This window comes from Hemicordylus capensis, chromosome 7 (assembly GCF_027244095.1).
Source record: "Hemicordylus capensis ecotype Gifberg chromosome 7, rHemCap1.1.pri, whole genome shotgun sequence".
In the NCBI taxonomy this organism is placed as follows: Eukaryota; Metazoa; Chordata; class Lepidosauria; order Squamata; family Cordylidae; genus Hemicordylus; species Hemicordylus capensis.
Window position 1 is genome coordinate 35,345,790 of NC_069663.1, and position 19,498 is coordinate 35,365,287.

General features: G+C 45.5%; 1 protein-coding gene across 7 annotated transcripts in view; it reads right to left on the reverse strand.

The window, feature by feature from the left end:
• CSMD2 (CUB and Sushi multiple domains 2) overlaps window positions 1-19,498 on the reverse strand; it is a 684,208-nt gene that overhangs the window by 254,755 nt on the left and 409,955 nt on the right. For 6 of the 7 annotated variants that reach the window (XM_053267553.1, XM_053267554.1, XM_053267552.1 and 3 more), the window contains one exon: window positions 5,547-5,659. The exons of the other annotated variant lie outside the window; for it this stretch is intronic. In XM_053267553.1, coding sequence (XP_053123528.1) covers window positions 5,547-5,659 — 113 coding nt within the window. The remainder of the gene's footprint in view (window positions 1-5,546; window positions 5,660-19,498) is intronic. 7 annotated transcript variants of the gene reach the window in all.

Sequence of the window (19,498 nt, forward strand, 5' to 3'; positions counted from 1 at the left end):
CTGGGCACTTCTTTCCTATCTTCTTATCAGGAATAAGATTAGCAATTCCATTTTCCACATTGGCACTCTAGCATTTCATTACACTCCAAGATGGAGAGAGTCTCCAGGATATATAGCTATTTAAGCATCCCATATAAGCCAATCTCCCCCTTTTTCCCCAGGGAATTTTTGTTTTGGTTTTTTGCCTCAACTTCATACGGTTCCATTAGCTGCAATTTCTTCTAGACAAGTTGGGCCATAAAGCTGCCTCTGAAATTTGTGTGTGTGTGTTGCACATAATTCCATCATCTAACTGGCAGCCCACTAATTGCTGCCTTCCCTTCAACATTTCTCGCTTTATGCTCCAACTCAAAGCACTTTCAAGGCGGTGGATCACCACCACCCGTTTCTTTCATGCAGCTGGTTCAATTAGTGGGAAGCTACCCAGAGGGGAGGGCTCCCAGCAGGCTCTGAGCTACGCTCTCCGTATTCTGCCATTCAGTCTAGAGCTGAACAGGGGGTGAGTTCCATGAACATTCTGCCCCCTCCCGGCAAAACACCCCCCTTGTGAGGGAGTTCAGAAATTGTTTGCAAGGGGACAGCTGCTGTGGGGAAGAGGGGACATGCCCCAGTTGCCAAGGGAGCAGGCAGAACCTCCCTCACCCCAATCCGGCTGAGCAGGGATGCCCGGTTTGCTCAGAATGAGGATGCACATTCCAGTGGAAGACATCCCGTGGAAAGGAATGCAGCACGGACAGGTGACATCTGCACTGGAATGTGCACGACCAATCCTTTCCTATCCCAATTAGTCCATGAATAATGACCTGCAGCTCCAGCTGAATCAGGATGAATGTCTTGCTGTGCAGCGCTGGTGGGCACTGAAACAGCACAAAACAGCCAGGCAGGGAACAGCTGCTCACTTGTTCATGTATAGATCTGGACCTGTGTACACTGCATATAGTTCACATGAGTGTTGAACATAATCTGTGTACAAGCTGAGTGTACTCTGACAGCAGCCTGTTCCCTGGCATCTGCCATTTCCCTGCCTTCACTTCAATATCCTTGGCTGCTGCTGGTAGGGTGCAGCTTGTTGCAAGTTGACTGCATTGAGAAGCATTGCCTTGGAGGAACATAAATTTCTCCCTGTGGAATTGACCCAGGTTCGACCATTGGCAGCATCTCCAGATAGGGCTGGGAGAGACTCCTGCCTGAAATCTTGGAGAGATGCTGCCAGTCAGTATGGACAATGCTGAGCTAGTTGAACCAATGAGCTGACTGGGTATAAGGATTTGGGGCTGGGGCCACAGCTCAGGAGCAAAAGGTCCCAGGTTCAATCCCTGGTGACATCTCCAGGCAGTCAGTGTAGACAATACCAAGCTAGATGGACCAATGGTCTGACTTGGTGTAAGGCAGCTTTCTATATTCCTAGCCAAGTCATGGTTATTAAGCAAGGGACATGCCTTAAGTAGCACGCCCTCTCTCCTGCCATTACTCCCTTGTAACTGGTATTGGGGCTTTGGGGCTTTGGGGCCCTATAGCCACCAGACTAATAACCATTGATAGACAGATTCATGGAGGGCAGGTCCAAGACCATTTTAAAACCATCCAAGCAAGTGGCCCTCACCACATTCCATGGCAGAGAATTCCACAGATGATGATGATGATGATTAATTTATTTACACAGTCAGACAGGTGTTATTGACTGGTTTGTTTTATCCAGACATCGAGTCCTTCCCAAGGACCTAGGATGGCTGAATTTTATTATCAGTGTTGTTGCTGTTATTATAGATATCATCGCAGAATATAGGCTGTTCCCAGTAAAGTTGCTTTTTGTAATTGGCTGATGGTGATTTCTGTGGCCCCTATGGTGTTGAGGTGCTCTTCAAGTTGATTTGGAATTGCACCTAGGGCACCAATTACCACTGGGATGATTCTGGTCTTTTTCTGCCACAGCCTTTCAATTTCAATTATTATTATTTATTTATTTACACAGTCAGACAGGAATTATTGACTGATTTGTTTTATCCAGACATCGAGTCCTTCCCAAGGACCTGGGATGGCTGAATTTTATTGTCAATTGTTATAGATATTGTCGCAGAATATAAGGCTGTTCCCAGTAAAGTTGCTTTTTGTAATTGGCTGATGGTGATTTCTGTGGCCCCTATGGCCATTATTATTATTATTATCATTATTATTACATTTATATCCCGCTCTTCCTCCAAGGAGCCCAGAGCGGTGTACTACATACATGAGTTCTCTTTCACAACAACCCTGTGAAGTAGGTTAGGCTGAGAGAGAAGTGACTGGCCCAGAGTCACCCAGCTAGTTTCATGGCTGAATGGGGATTTGAACTCGGGTCTCCCCGGTCCTAGTCCAGCACTCTAACCACTACACCACGCTGGCTTACATATGTGCTATGTGGAAAAAGTTCTTCCTTTGGTTGGTCCTAACTTTTCTGGCCTTCAGTTTCATGGTATGACCCCTGGTTCTAGAGCTGTGAGAGAGAGAGAGAGAAAATCCTCTCTGACCAAAGACTGGCTTTATAAGACCCTGCATCTGACTCACAAGGACAGGAAAGCCTACTCAAAGCCCACCTCCCGAAGGAGAGATCATAAGCCACTGAAAGGGTCACTGAACCCCTCCGACTGCGCTCTTCCTCGTCTCCTAACGTGGCCATCCCCCCAGTATCTTCTCTGCTGCTTCTAGAGACTGCTGGCACACATGCCCGAACCACCACCATGGCCCTTTTTGGATACCGCACATGCAAATGGGGACCTGGCAGATGGGTCTGGGTTGCTCGTGGCCCGGGCAAGCAGTAGGTGTGTGGGACAGGCGATGGCCCCCAAGTGGCGGTTCACGTGGCAGGTTGGCTCCCCACCATCCACTGCGTAGGACTGAGCTGCATTCTCCGAAGCTACGAGACTGCCAATTTCAAGTCCTGCACTTTGCTTGGCTTAACACAGTTATCTTCTGAAACGAACTGCCAAACGATCTACAATAACTAACATCCAAAAAGACAAGCTGCTCTTTGGCTATCAACAAAGATTAACTCATTGTGACTGAGAATAGCCTTTTCCTTAAATAATACAGTAACCTACAAGCACTAATGTTTAATGAAAGGCTACAAAGAGCTCACTCATACAGTAGAAATAGTTGAACAGAGTCTTCTTAATATATTTTTGTTCCAGAACACCTTTGCAACGGCCATGAGAGTCAGTTTAAAAGATTAATTATCCCAGGAACACACCCTCCTAAACCCGTGTCCAGGATTGATTTGCCTGCACGTTCTAGGGGTGAATCAAAGGCTGAAGTGAGTCAAAAGACGTGCCTGAAAACCTGCAGTATCCTTTTGATGAGACCAGGGGCGTAGCTGTAATTGAGCAAAAGGGTTCAAAGAACACGGGCCCCCAGCTCCTGAGGGCCCTCCAGTTCCACCCCTCCCTATTTTCTTCAATATCTCCCTCATTCTGGGGTGCCGCCAGAGAGAGGGATGAACACGGGCCCCCTCTCCCCTAGCTACGCCCCTGGATGAGACAACTGGAAGGCATGAAAAGTGTGTGTGTGAACACTCACCACTAATTAGGACAGCAGCCATTGCTCTGTGGTAAAACACATGGGGGCTGTGCATACGGCTACACACATATGCAGTCGGGCAGGGTGAGGGGGAAGGCAGGGATCAATCCACCTTCCCCTCCTGCCGACGACTGCTGACATCTTGGGTGGTGTGCAAGCCGCATACCCACAAGCAGCGCTGCCGAGAGCAGCGCAGATCAATCTCCACGCTGCTCCCAGCTGCGCTGGTAAACCGTCTGGGACTCGTCCTGGCCTCCGTGGATCCCACAATGTGCCACGCGGCATGCACGATGCATTGGGGGATTCCCCCAAGGGACGGGCACGCTAGGTGCCCATCTTTGTGTGGAGCTGGGCCAGCAGTAGCCCAGCTTGCACATGAGCCCCAAGCCCATGAGCCTGGCTTGCACACGAGCACTCGCTCCCTTAACGTCAGCAACAGCTGGGCTAAGAAGCAGGGCTAGATGGCGCGGCCCCACTAGGATCAGGCCCAAACCCAGCGGTTCTCACGTGCAGCCTATAGCCTGGGTTAGGCTGCATGTGAGAACAGCCTCATGGTTTGTGTGCACAAGGTTCTTGGTTAAAATCTAAGTATCTACAGTTAATGAGTCTTCGTTAGCAGAGCTGGGCAACCCTCCACGGCCTAGGGCTTCAGAGAACTATTGCCAGTCAGAGAAGGCAATACTGGGTAAGATGAATCAGGAGTCTTGGTATAAGGCAGGTTTGCATGGCATTTCTTTGAAAGACTAAATCTCCAGAAAGTTCACTAGATGTGTGGACACTTCCTAGCGAGGCAAAGAGGCACCTTTTGAAGTGGAGGAGAGCAACTGGCCCTATTCAGCCCACCCTAGCATTCCTTCCTGTGGCTGTTGCTGGTCTGGTTCTTCTTGGTGTGGAGGCCCCTTTGGGATGACGTAAACAGCTGCTGCGAGATTGTGCTGTTGTTGAAAAGCACCATGCAAACGTTCTAAACAAGAACAACATGACAATAGACAGCCGCTCTAGCAGCACCAAGGATTTAGGTCACCCTCCTGGGTGACCTTCCCATTCCTTCGCAGCCACCTCCCTTCTTTTGTTGATGATAATGGATTTTGCCACAGCTCAGTTTTTGCCTGCTTCCTCTCAGGTGCCAAAGTAACCCCCAATGTTTCCAGTTTAAAAGATCAGAGAGAACAGGATTGGGAAAGATCTCTGGACTGATACCCCACAAACTGTAGGAAACCTTTCCTGAGAAATGGAACAGCATTTGGGTAGCAAAAATGTTGGCAAGAGAAGATTCCCGACAAGTCCCCTCTCAGTGGTTAATTGCTTCACTTTAATATACTCTCTTCAATCTTGCCTTGTTTTTCAGTATATTAAAGAACATATTAGCATAATAAAACACACAGTTAAACAGTAGTTCTAGGTGGTTGCTCAAGGCAGAGATCTGCATTTTGTCAAAGTAGCAGTCCTGCTGGCACCTGTCTTCAAGCACTTTGTGTACTAAAAGAATATCTCTACCCTTTGTCTCTATCCAGCCTCCCCATTCATCTAGCCTGGCAGGTTTCAGATGATCTGTTGAGGGAGCCCTTGAGTTTGGCAGACACTTACTAGGGGATCCTCAACGCAAAGACCAGGCACAGCAGCTCAGCTTCCTTGAAAGGCAGCAGACATCCTGCTGTGGATCTACTCTTGTACTTTCCAGTCACAGGGGATGTCAGGTTCATTGCATGTTCTCTGTGCACAAGGGGCAATACCAAGGCCCAACAATCTGAGGTCCTTCGAGAGATCAATTAGCATGCACAGGATTCCTCCTGAAAGGAGAACACTGGGAAACAACGGCCCTAGCCATTAAAGTGCTGGAACTCTCGAAAAAAGAGGATGGTGTGCACATCAGCGGAAGGAAACTGCATTGCTATCTCATGGCATCTTCCTTTGTTAAGTCCACAACTCTTGGTTTCTCCTTGGCAAGAGGCCCCCAAGGAAGGAAAAATGAATACATAAATGAATTTGATTACCTTCATAAGTCGCTTTAAATCCCAGCAAGTTCCTGACACTGTCTGTCTGGAAGAGAAGCCACATCTGATGTTGGGTGCTGACAATCAGATCAGGGACTGTTGTACCTGTTAAACTGTCATGAAAGAAAATAATAATAATAATAATAATAATAACAACAACAACAATAACAACAACAACAACAACAACAACTTGAAGAGCTCCTCAACACCATAGGGGCCACAGAAATCACCATCAGCCAATTACAAAAAGCAGCTTTACTGGGAACAGCCTATATTTTGCAACGATATCTATAATAACAGCAACAACATTGATAACAAAATTCAGCCATCCCAGGTCCTTGGGAAGGACTCGATGTCTGGATAAAACAAACCAGTTAATAAACCTGTCTGACTGTGTAAATAAATAAATAAATAAATAAATAAATAAATAAATAATAAAAACAAACAACCAGTCAATAACACCTGTCTGACTGTGTAAACAACAACAACAATAATAATAATATATCTAAATAATAGTTAGTTATCCTAGACCCTTGGAAAGGGCCCGATAATTAAAGTACCAAATCCAGACAATAACATCTAGTAGACTGCCATTTACATTTCAGTTAAGGCAAAAAAAAAAAAAAAAAAAGTGAGTTCCTTTGCAGGAAAACCTTTGAGGCAAATCCAAAGAATTTTGATAAGAGTAGTCTTTTGGGGGTGTGTGTGTGAGGGGACATTTTGTTCACTTTAGGTTTTTTTGTTTTGGTCTCTGATCAGCAATACAAAGTAGTCAGATTAAAAAATAAATCTATCTATCTATCTATCTATCTATCTATCTATCTATCTATCTATCTATCACATTTCTATACCATCCTATCCATCCAAAGGCTCTGGGCAGCATTAATGTAAACATTAATATCAAACCATCCTAAAGTATAACAATTGGACTAGGTATTAGAGTTCGTCTGATTCTACAGGCCACCGCAAAGGACTTGGCTATATGTAACATCAGAATCATGGTCAGCAAGAAGAAAGCAAACAAAAAACTAATTTGAACAGTCTAGACAGTTTCTTAGTAAAGGAGCTATAAGAGAAATACGATAATCTCAATAAAAAGCACCATGTAATAAAGCATGGACTATAGACTCAACTGCTCCATCTCCACATGGGTATACCCACTCCTCATAAGGAATCTACTTAAATTTGCTCTCCAGGACAGCTGATGGGAGAGCATTAAAATGTGCCAATGAGATCATCCTTCTATACTTAGACGCCGCTAACATGCTAAGGCATGTAGCTGGTCTGGAGTTATATATTTGGTTCCCAAGGTAAAACTTGTTTGTAAAATAACTCAGATCGTTTTGGCGTGCAATATTTAGGAGTCTTTGTTTGAGGGCCAACTTGGCACCCCATGCTATCAATAGCTCACGAGAGAATCCAAGTAAATGAAATTTCTTTGCTATTAGTAATTTCTATCAAGATTGAAAGTCAGCCAGTATCAAAGGTTCCAAACCCTTAGAGAGAAAGATAAGCTTTAACCATGAATTACATTCCACTAGCCAGACCCTGGTTTCCACACTTGGTACACCTGCCTCTAAACATAAAATCCCACGAGGCACACAGCAAGGCACTTGAAATAGGCTTCTCAGAAATTTGGTTTGGGTTGTTTCTAAGGCCACAAAATTGGAATATAAGGGGACCTGGGCACCATATAGGAGATGGGCTAATGCTTTAGCTTCATATAGTTTGATAGCAGCCGAGATAAACTGCCCACCTCTAGTTCGGAAAAAGCCAAAATTGCTGAAATACTTCTTTGAGTATTTGGCACTATAAACTCTTTAAGCACATGTTAACTGTCTTTTGCTTGGAAAACTACCCCTGAATGTTTAAAATGGTCAACTTGCTCAATTTTAAATCCATCAATACTCCAACTTTTTAGAGGACTTCACAAACATCATTATTTTAGATTTTTGGTAATTAACCTGCAAGGAATCTTCCCTGCAGTAGCATGCAAGAGCCCACAATACTCTTCTTAACCCAACAGGAGTCCGGGGGGTGGGGGTGGGGAATCACAGTATCATCCGCACAAAGGAGCACAGATAGGTATCAAAATTTTGGAGGGTGGTGATCTAAATTATTCAGCCTCTCCACCAAGGCATTTATATAAAAATTGAACAGGAGTGGGGCTAAAATGCAACCCTGCCTTACAGCTTTCTGGGTAAGAATTGCTTCTAAAAGCTGTCCATGTGCAAGGGCACATTTTTCTAGGATTGCCAAACAGAAAACTGTCTTGGATGGAGTGGGGATTAGCCACCAAGCATTTGCTAGATTTGCCTCCACCATAACAGTCTGAAACATGTCCTAGAGTAAAACAGGAACTTTTTGAGCAAAGTTCAACTATCATTCTCTCATTTATAACCAACCTTTTGACCATCATGTCTTCAAAGTGGCCTTTAACATTTTAAAACACAGCACTGTGTGTGAATGCTTAAACTGTGGGGCCATTACATATGTACTAAGGGAAGCTAGATTAAGGAACGTTGCTACAGAGCACCATTTTGTGTGTGTGGGGGACTAGCTTCATAGATGCGCCAACCCCTGAATGTGTTGAGCCAAGAGAGACCATGTTGGCAGAGCTAAGCAACATAGTAATGCAGCAGCAGGATCTTTAGTGCTGCCATATATGGCCCTTCTAAATGTGGCCTCACCCCTAATGTGCCCAAGGACCCGCCGCTCAACCCACACTAAGGACCAAGGCACCAGTATTTTCAAAATTCAATGTTGGCAACGTTAGGGTTCACATATTCTTAAAATATCATTTTTCCTGAAGTGCAGAGTAGAGATTACTTGACAGATAATATTTGCAAAGATATTTTATAAGGACAACAACATGGTAAATACAACCCAGTCTCACAATCTAGGTTAAAACAGAACACATACGGAGATCAACAACCATCCCTAAATGTTTGAGTGTTCAAGCCCAAGGGCTTTGTGATCAATGCATTTTTCCTGAGCTCCAATTATGCAATCAAAATTACAGCACCCCTCCACCAGGAAGCTGGGGCAAATAATGCCCACTATGGCAAAGAGGTGGAATTCACTTCCCTGGAATTCCACAGAATCCACTACCCAAAGAACTCACCCAACGACAACACTATGTAGTAGGTGATTAGTGGAAACCTCTGCCAGGTTTATGGGGACCCAGATTTAAACTGACTGAGTTGCTGCCAGCTTGATTGATCTTGGGCTTTTCTTTACCCTGTGGATTTTATAATATATGATCTTGATGCAGTTTTTATGATGGTTTTATGATTGCTTTATGGGCTTTTTATTGATTTTAATGCTTTTACATTTGTAGGGCTGGGGAGTTTTTTTGTTTGTTTGCTTTCTTTACTGCCTTGTGTGCACTGAATTGTGGAAAAGTGGCCCATCACATTTAGAAATAAAAGAAACAAGGCAAACAACTCCTAGCAACTCAGGCAAGTGGCCCATGCCACCTGCTCCTCCAAACAACGAAAGCCAGACAGCTGGGGTGGGGTGGAAGAAAGAGGGCAAGTTTAGGACTGGGGAGAACTAGGTCCAGGTCCCACTTTGAAGCTCACTGGATTACCCTGTGCCAGTAGCCCTGGCTAGGGTGTGTGTGTGTGTGTGTGTGTGTGTGTGTGTGTGTGTGTGTGTGTGTGTGCGCGTGTGCGTACACACCCACACTCATGGATTTCTGTCCCACTTTACCTGCAAATGTGAAACATGTATCTCTTCAACTTTATAATGTATGGTTCTTGGTGCATAGCCACTCAGATTTATTCATTCCCTCTTCCAGGGGAATCCTGGGAATGATAGTTTGAAGGGGTAAGGCTATTTCATATGTTTTAAAGGGCTTAATTCACACCCCCATAAGTTTGTCCCTAGGGATGCACCGACTAAAGATGCTTCCTAGCATCTCTAAGATAGGGCTGAGAGAGATCCCTGCCTGCAACACTGGAGAAGCCGCTGCCAGTCTGTGTAGACAGTACTGAGCTAGATGGGGAAATGGTCTGACTCAGAATATGGCACCTTTCTATGTTCCTATGTAATGCATTTGACTAAAGATTTATTCTGCAAGAGCATCTGCCTTGGAACCTCTGAACTACACAACCATTTCATTTAGCCAAATTAAACCCCTATTGGTCTCGACATGGGTTTTGCTGGCAGGGGGTCTTCAGTGTTCTTGTTAATCTCTTCTAGGCAGGAACTTTTTTCATTCTTAGACTAGCCAAGTGCCTTGTCCCGATGCATCTCTCAATGCATAAATCATCAGTCTGTCCATCCATCCATCTTCAAGTAAAGACCGAGTCCAGTTACTACTTTGTGCCGAGAGGGGAATCGGTAATGGCATTAGCCTCCCCCATAATTCAGTCTTGGCATAATCTAATGTACTTGTTTTTCCAGGCAGCTGGTGTAATGTGGTTTGAATGATCACTTACTAGATGCATTTCTAGCCTCAAGGTTATCCCGCGTTTCCATTTGGCAGAAGGGGACTGGAGAGTGTTCTGGGTTATAACAATGGTTTTAGAAACGAGGCTCTATGCTATGCTCCCACACTTTCCCTTGATCAGAGATTCGTCAGACCGAAATGCATCAGGGGCATCTCTAGGAAGTGATTAGGGAAGCTGCACCTGCTAAATGTCTGCCTGGATACATCTCTCCCCAGTCCAATGTCCAACTGAAAGACCAAGGCAAAGCGTAGGTGCATGGAGCCTCTTTTCTAAAGCCATGATAATATATCAGTCTTTACAGCATATATTGCCTGCATCTTAATTTGCAATTTCCATTCTTTTTGGAGCATGACTGAAAATGGAAAGCATAGGAACCTAGGAAGCTGCCATGTACTGAATCAGACCATAGGTCCATCTTGCTCAGTATAGTCTACACAGACTGGCAGAGGCTTCTCCAAGGTTGCAGGCAGGAATCTCTCTCGGAGATACCAGGGAAGTTACTTGGAACCTAGATGCTCATTAAGCATCTTAACTCTCATCTTAAACTGAAGGTTTTCGGATTACCAAATTCCTAGGGTGCTTTCCAGACTGTGGGAGGAAATGGTGTAAAATCCTATGGCTAACTCTAATGCTTTGAAGCCACCATCAGATTTTACACCACTGCCTCCCGGGAGAGAGCAAGAGAGAGAAGAGAAGGAGGGGCCAGGTGCCTGACAGGTTTTCCCTCCTCCTCCCCACTCAGGGAATTTGCACACAGGTGCCAGCTTCCAGAAGGCTCAGGAGGAGTTTCCACTGGCGTGTTCTGCAGCCAAACCTTGTGCACGGTTGCTGCTAATAACGAGCAGCATCTTCCAAGCCTCATAACGGGTGGTGGGTTGAAATCAGCGGCTGTCTCTAATCGGTGGTTGCTCTTCCTCTAGCCCAGGCCTGCACAACTTTGGCCCTCCTGCAGATGTTGGCCTACAACTCCCATAATCCCTGGTTATTAGCTACTGTGGCTGGGGATTATGGGAGTTGTAGTCCAAAAACAGCTGGGGGGCCTAAGTTGAGCAGGCCTGCTCTAGCCCCATTCCACGTATTGCGCAAGAGCACCAGGCTCTTGCAAAAAAAAAAAAAAGGAAACAATTTGGCAAAAAATAATCTGCCTCTGTGCAAGCCACACTTCTACAGCTGCAATCCTATGAACTCTTACTAGCCCACTGAACTAAATCGTTTACTTCTGAGTAAACCCAGTAAGCCTGCTAACTGTTCTCAAAACTAAAAACATCAACTACTATTTTATCACACACATACAAGGCTTTAAACCTGAAACGTCAAGATAAGGTCCCAATACAAGCTGCGGCAGTGGCATCTTGCTGTTCCCATATGTAAGACGGTGTCAAAACCCAGATCGTACGGACGCACACCAAGCTTATACGCGGCGAAGCAATTTCCAGTTGCCGTCTGGAAAGCACCCAGGTGTTTTGAAAAGGGAAATCTGATTAGACACTATGGGAATGAGCTTAGCCATGCTGGTTAAGCGGAATCTTCCTATTCTTAGGCAGTATAACTCTGATGTAAAACCTCTGTGTTCAAAGGCAGTTTGCCACCATTTTATATGCCACTGCAAAGCCCTCGTCATCTTGCCTTTGCCTAGCATTCCCTGGTAAGTACAATTGCTACCTCACTGCTGCCAATGCCATGTGTCCCTTCACAAGTCCATCCGTCACCCTGCCCCCCACTGCTCATATAGCTTGTAAGGACCCCTGTTCCCTTGCCACCAGCTTGTGCTTCCTCATAAGCATTCACCCTACCTTGAGTTCTCTTCCACAACTTGCCACCTCCTTGCATTCCCTACCATTCAGGGGCATAACTACGACAGGGCAAAGGGAGACAATTGTCTGGGGGCCCACTGCCTTGCCCCCCCCCAGAGGCAAGTCACTTGACTGACTCCCCCAGCCACGCACCCGCCCGGGCTTCCTTCAGTTGTATTCATCCTCCAAAACTGATGTGAGTGAAGACCTGGAGCTACCAGAACAGCATGTCTTTCTCTAGGACCTTTAAAATGACTTGCATCATCCACAATTTACAAAACCTTTTTAAAAATAATTGAGGATGATAGGATGATGTTCTATTGTGGCACATAGGTTATATGCTTTTTGTTACCACTATTCAGCCTCATTTAAGATTTCTTGATTTCATAAGCTGAGCTTCGGGGGGGCGGGGCGGCATTTTAAAATCTTATCTCTGGGCCCACTACAACCTTGCTACGCCCCTGCTACCATGTTGATACATCACTCCGCGGCCATGGAAATTGCGCTGGGAGGAACTACACTTCCCAGAGGTCCCCCTGTGCTTTCCTAATGTCGCTGTGTGAATTCTCATCTGGCCCCAAGGGGATGCTCCAGATTAATTGAGATTCCAGTGTCCAATGAACAGCCTACTGGTTTTCTACAGTGTACGGGCCATTTTAAAAACTGCTGCATCATAGCCATTTTCTGCACCAGATCTGAAAGTGTGTGTGTGGCCCCTAGTTGATGCCTGCAAACCCTTCAGGCACCTTGGGCAGTTTAGATTTTATCTCCAAGAGAATATTCAGGACTTACAATGTTAAAATGCTGAAACTACTCACCAATCTTAATTATATTAGCAGAATTGGGACATAAGGAAAGTTTTTTTGGTAGGAGTTTTCTCTACCGCCCTCTACAACTGGAGGATAAATTTTCCTTTCTATTGAAAAACTGCTGATCTCGATCAGTATTCTTTGGAAGGTACTGTAATACCATAAGCCTTGTTTGACAGAAATTACTACCCATGCCTCTCCAGAATAATAGCATTATAGGGCTCAATAACTGGGCTAGGCACATAATTGATCTTCAAACTCACAGAATACCACCCCCACCTAAGTATCACAGATCGCTCTTTCTTTTTGACAACACATAGTAGGGATGTGCGAGCTGGCTCGATTTGAACTGTGGTTCGAATTGAACCAGCCCAGTTCGGGTGGCCCGAGTTCAAACTGGACCAGCCTCAATTCTAAGAACCAGTTCAGGAGTATACTTGTAAAGCGGAATCTGGTGAGGATTCCTCTTTCAAAGAAAAGGGCATTCCCTATAGTAATGCGGAGGTGGGAAAAGAAAGGGTACTTTTTACCTTTAATTTTGAGGCAGTGGGGTAGGCCGAGGCAATGGAATCGTAGACTACCCCAACCCTCCCTCTTGCTGGCCTCCCGAAAAGCAGCTTGGGCCGTCTGTGGCTCAGGCCTCCACATGTGCGGGGACAGAAGGTGGCCGTGGCACTGGCCACGGTGGAGACATCGGCAGCTGGGGCTCCTTCAACCCCTCCTCTGGCCTCCCAAAGAGCAGCCCAGGTGGGGCTGGCTGTAAGCCAGGCTGCCGGCAGGGAGGCCAGCAGGGAAGAGGGGTGGTTGGAGGAGCTGCCGCCAATGTCTTCGCCGCCATTGTGGCCAGCGGCACAACCACCTCCACCATCCCTGCACAAGCGGAGGCCTGAATCAGGCCACAGTCAGCCCAAGTAGCTCTTTGAGAGGCCAGCTCGGGTGGGTGGGTTGGAGGAGTCCCTGTGCTTCAAAATTAAAAGGTAAAAAGTACCCTTTCTCCACCTCCCACCACATTACTATAGGGAATGCCCTTTACTTGTTAAGGGTAATCCTCACCGGATTCCTCTTAACAAGTATACCCCCTGAACCGGTTCGTAAACCGGTTCGACCTGGTTCGAAGGGATATTTTCAATCTGTACAACTGGCAACACTTCACTCAGCCCAACAGAGCAACCAGATTCCAAACTGCAAAGTTTCCAAATTTCTGTTTGGACCAAAGTTCTATAAATTACCTACCAAATAATATAATCATGTAAGCTCAAATTACACCTTCAACTAAGAGAAAGTCACTCTCCCCCCATCCCCTCAAAAAACAATTAAATTAAATTAATGGATTCAGTAATAGCAACAGTGTGATCCCACCTAATGATTATTAAGCAGTGAATAAAGACACAAGAAGCAGATAATTTATGTCCCCTTTAAATCTGTATTTAACTTTTTCTTTTTTCTTAAAGAAAACGCACAAACAATAATCATTAAAAATAGGAACTGCTTTAGCAACTACCCTGTTTCACCGAAAATAAGACATACCCCGAAAGTAAGACCTAGCACTAATTTCTGATGTACCACTAATTGCCCTAGTGCATTTTTTGGGGCTAAAATTAATATAAGACACTGTCTTATTTTCGGGGAAACACGGTATGTCCAAAACTAAAGATGATCTTCCCACAAATATCCCATAAAACTAACAGTTCTCCTGCTTGATTTATTTTCCTTCAGGATGATGTTAACACTAACCGCCTAGAGCCTTTAGAGTCAGGCACTAAATTAATTAATTAATTAAATTAATTAATTAATAGGAGAGCCAATCGGGATGAGGAGATTTTACCGGTTCTGGATGGGGTTGCACTCCCCTTGAAGGAGCAATTACGCAGATTGGTGGTATTGCTGGACCTGGTTCTGCTTTTGGATGCTCAGGTGGAGGTGGTGGCCAGAGGTGCCTTTGCACGGCTTCGGCTAGTGTAACAACTGTGTCCCTTTCTTGAGAAGGCAGATCTGGCCACAGTTACCCATGCCTTAGTCACGTCACGGCTGGATTACTGTAAAGTGTTCTACGTATGGCTGCCCTTGAAGAATATCTGGAAACTGCAGCTCGTGCAAAACGCGACAGCTAGGGTTTTATCCAGAGCTGCCCGATGGGAGCACATCACACCCATTCTGAAAGAGTTGCACTGGCTCCCAGTGTGTTTCCGGGTCCAATTCAAGGTGCTGGTTTTGACCTTTAAAGCCCTTAACAGTTTGGGCCCGGGGTACCTGAGGGACCACCTGCTCCCAAGGGTTGCTGCCCGCTTGATAAGGTCATCTGAGGGGGCTCTGCTCCGGGTGCTGACAAGGAGGGAGGCTCGGCTGTCGTGCACTTGGGACAGGGCCTTCTCTGTTGCTGCCCCCAGACTTTGGAATGCTCTGCCAGTGGCCATTCGCTCCTCGGACTCCATCACAGTTTTTAGAAAGCTTGTTAAATCTTGGCTTTTTATCCAGGCTTTTACATGATTGTTTTTATTGCTGCTTCTATGTCTTTTTACCCGTGTATAGTTTTTATGCTTGTATTTTATAGATTTTAAATTTGATTTGTTTTTATATTTATAGCTTAATATTTTTATTGTCATTTTATTGTATGTTTTTTTAACTTTTGTGATTGAGATTGTTTTTGGTTGAAAGGCGGCATATAAATTCAAAAATAAATAAATAAATAAATAAATAAATAATTCAATCAGCAAAATAATGCCATATATAACGACTCATAGAGGCTGTTATCATGACCAGCCTAACCCAGCCTGCGGCAGCCCAGCCTCAGTTAGGCTGGTCGTGAGAAGTGGCGGGATTCCCACAGATCCCGATGCTTCCTGCCCATCTAACCCTCCTAAACAAATCGGCTGTCTGCCGAGGTTAGGGGTGTACTTGCACCCTTAACATGGCTGTCATGTATCGTGTGTCTCCACGGGCTGAGTTCAACCCGAGGAAACACAGAGACGGGAGCATAGAGTCTGATGGGGGAATCCCCCGATACAACGCGTGTGTCGCACGTTGCATTGTGGTATGCCTGGAGGCCAGAACAACCAGTCCTGGCCCCGGATCCCTCTGCCCTGCTTTGTGCTTCACGGAGCAAGGCTGCCTGTGTGGGAGCACGGAGCGCTCTCCCACCACCAAGCCTTGGATCATCTGCGGGGAAGGTAAGCTCTTTAGAGCCTTCTCCACGCCCCCTGCCCACCCACTCTCAGCGATTGTGAGAAGCGCCCCATACTCTGCTTCATGTCCATCCCCCCCGAGAACACCCACCCTCCAACTTTCTTAAGGGATGGAAACCGATAGGAATCCTTACATCTTCTTTCCCTCCTTCCTTCATGCAGGACACACAGCAGGCCTTGATCAGAAGCCCTCCACCCTCCTTTCCTTCACTCCAGAAAGTAGTATACTTTAAAAGTTGTGCACAAGTGACGTAGCCTCTGAGCACAGATGGAGCAGGTTTATTCCCTTTAAGCCTCAGGCCTCCACTTAATGCTTAATGGCTGATCGGATAATGGCTCTTATTCCCTGTGGGATGCTTTAGCTAACGTCAGATTCTTTGAGAACAGTCTCGGTACTGGGTGGGGTGCTAGGGGGGGTTACCACACAGGATTTTTTACATTGTTTTCCACTCACATTTTAAAAGGACCTTTCCATTCTCCTCCACCCCTCCCTGACCATTTCCCAGGATTATTTAACTGTTCCCACTGACTTTAATGTTTACTTCCTTCTAAGTGTACATATCAAACTGCAGGTTCAGTTATCAAAATGCCGCTGGAAAAGGCTTGTGTACTCCAGCCCAGCATCGTCTTTCCCACAGTGCTCAGCTACATGCTTCCAGAAAGCTCCAAAGAAGTGCAGCAAGGAAATCTCGAAACCTTTCCCACCCAGTGCCAACAAACTATTATTGTGCTGTAGACTGTCTTTTAACATGGAGGTTCTACGTGAGAGCCAAACCACCTGTGAATATGCAGGCTTCATTTCTTAAGTATGGCCAAGTGAAGTTTCCATAGCCACTGACAGTTTGGCTCTGATGTAGAACCTCCATGTTCAACAGTAGTCTGCACCGGAATGATGGTTTCTTGGTGCTGAGTAGGGATGGTTTTTAGGATTTCCCTGAGATTCTTTCTTTGGAACTTCCTAGCATGGGAACTTCCTAGCATGGTCCCAATAATATCCATTTTTTACTCAGGAGTAAGCCCCAGAGAAATAAATTAGGTTCCCCCCTCAGAAGGATCCCCCCTTCCATGTTTTGCTGAGGGGCTGGGAGGAGAACCCACATTCTTGCCTAGGATCTCTGCGGGTCCCGATTCCTATGTGTGTTTACTCAGAGGTAAGCTCCAGTGGAATCAATGGACTTGCTTTCTAGTAATTTATTCCAAGCTTTGCTGAGGGACTCTGCTTCCCCCTTTTGGTGGGGCTGAGAGAAAGGGGGCAGAGGGAGAAAACAAATGCCCATAATAGGAAAGAGAGGAATGGTGGTTTAACTATACAAGTGCCAAAGTGCTCACAGATTGTCCTTATCAAGCGTCCATGTTCAGAACCAGGACGTCATTCACTAGGAAATGCCAGGACTTGCCCTTCCCAACTTTGATTTCGGAATTCTCAGTGGGCAGATTCAGTTATGCTCTTAGCTAACTTCCCCTTAGTTATTTCCCCTATTATTATGGGGATTTTGAACAATAACTTACTCAAAAATCACTAGACTGATGTTTTTCAAACCAGCAACAGGCACCAATCCAGTAAGGACCTGAATTTTGGGGGAATGTTAAGAAGACATGAAACATTTAAAAATATATATTATCTGTGGTGGGAAAAGGTCAACACTCCAAACCCTCTTTTTAGGAGTTAAAATTTAAACTGCTGTATCTCAGCCATTTTGCCACGGATTTGCACCAGATTTGGAGGAGTGGTGTCTCTTGTTCCCTAGTTGATGTGTGCAAACTTCCATGGGGATTGGAGGGATTTCATAAGCAATAGAATATCCAGGGCTTATAATAGTGGGATGTTGAAAACGCTAACTATACTGGCACAGTTGTGCCGAATATATGTGGTACTCCTGACGGGCAACTCCTTGGTCTTGGTAATGAATAATTGACAATAAGTGTAAGGTACGTCACCACCTTAGTCTTTTCTTACTCCTTACAGTGGCAGCCAATGACATGAAGTAGGGAAACATGTAGCTTGGGTCTAAGACTCCCAAATGCTGTGCACTGTCCATCCACCAAGTCTTTCAAGTCGATGCTTCATTGGGGTGCAAACCCATCAAACCCGCCGCCATTCACAATTGTTTCAAGACACTTCTCTAAAAGCCTTTACACCAGAACCGACACCTGGCGGCAACTCACAGAGTCAGTCTGCTGACAATTATCTAAAGCAACTAGCCAGTGGCCCCAAATGATTGTGTAGGGTTATCTCACCGACTCTCTTCCAGCCCACTGCAAAACACACTTCTGTTTATCTGGTGGCTTAGCCCCTTAGACCTCACCCCTCACTGAAACAACAAAGAACTCATTCACACAATCAAAAACTGTGCTCTCCCTAGGTTTGGGAGCTGTGTGTGCTCCCCATTTTTCATGGTGTGGAAGCAAGGTAGAAGGAAAAGCTACCCAGGTTATCCTCCTACCTTGCTTCCACACACCAAAAACTGGGAGCACACACAGCTCCCAGACCCAGGTAGAACACAGTTTTTGATTGTGTGATGCTTAGACCTCCAAGTCTAAGCAGATGCCACTGCTTTCACTCACACCCGTCCCCATCGACTCTTCCATTCTGCCCCACTTCTTGCTGTTGCCTCTCCCTCCCCAAATTTCCACTCCTCTTTGTCATCATCAGCATTTCAATTGTAAGGGGAGTAGGATCTCTCTCTTTTGCTGGTGCTATGTAAAATGCCACATGCACAATAAATGCTAACAAGAAAGTCTCCTTTGCATCAGTGTTCAATGAAAAGATGCAAGACAGTTATGATTTCTGATCTACTCTAAATCTCTACATTTGTTGTTGTTGTTGTGGTGGTGGTGGTGGTACATATTATATACCACTTTTCAACAAGAAAAAGTTCTCAAAGTTCTCAGAGTGGTTTACACAGCAAAACAATTGAGAAGATGGCACCAGCCTTTGTAATATGGGACATCTGAATTATAAACTCAGGACTTGCCCGCTACACGTTCATTACAAGCAGAGCCCAAACCCCAAAGATTCTTGGTGGAAATGGACACTTCCAAACACCCCCATGAGCCTGAGACCTCTGCCTCTGCAAGTTCTCTTTGTTGCTGGTTTCCCTAGACCACAACTGTGCATACTGCATGCATAGCACACAACCAGAATACATGGACAAAGCCACCATGAGGAGACTGTCTTTGCCAACAAGCCTCATAGGATAAATCATGTTTTCACATATTTGGAAAGGCAGCCTAGCACTTCTATACATTAATAAATTATAGATTCTGCAGCAGTTGTTCCCAGTTCTTCTTGGGCTTCCTTAGCTGATATGCACATGCATTGACATGGCTATACATATGCTTCCCTGTGGCAACAATGCCTGCACCACACTGTGTGCATGAAGAGTCTGATACTGGATAGGACAAGCTGGCACTGGGCCAACAGCCACCAGGGCTCACTGGTGTGGGTTTCTGGTGAGTGCAGGGACGTCGCTCCTCAGTTCAAGAGGAATACTGATAGGGCTGAGGCAGGAGAAGGGTTGCCATCTCCTATACCCCATCTATATCCCTTCTATCAGGCTGGGCAGAACAAGTAACTCGCTGCTCTAGGGAACAAGATTTTAAATCTAGGTCAGCAGCCAATTACCACATTCCTAAGAGCCTTGCCACAAGTCTATGATCTCAGCAACTCCCTCCCAATAGGGGGAAAAGAACATTAAACAACACTCTATT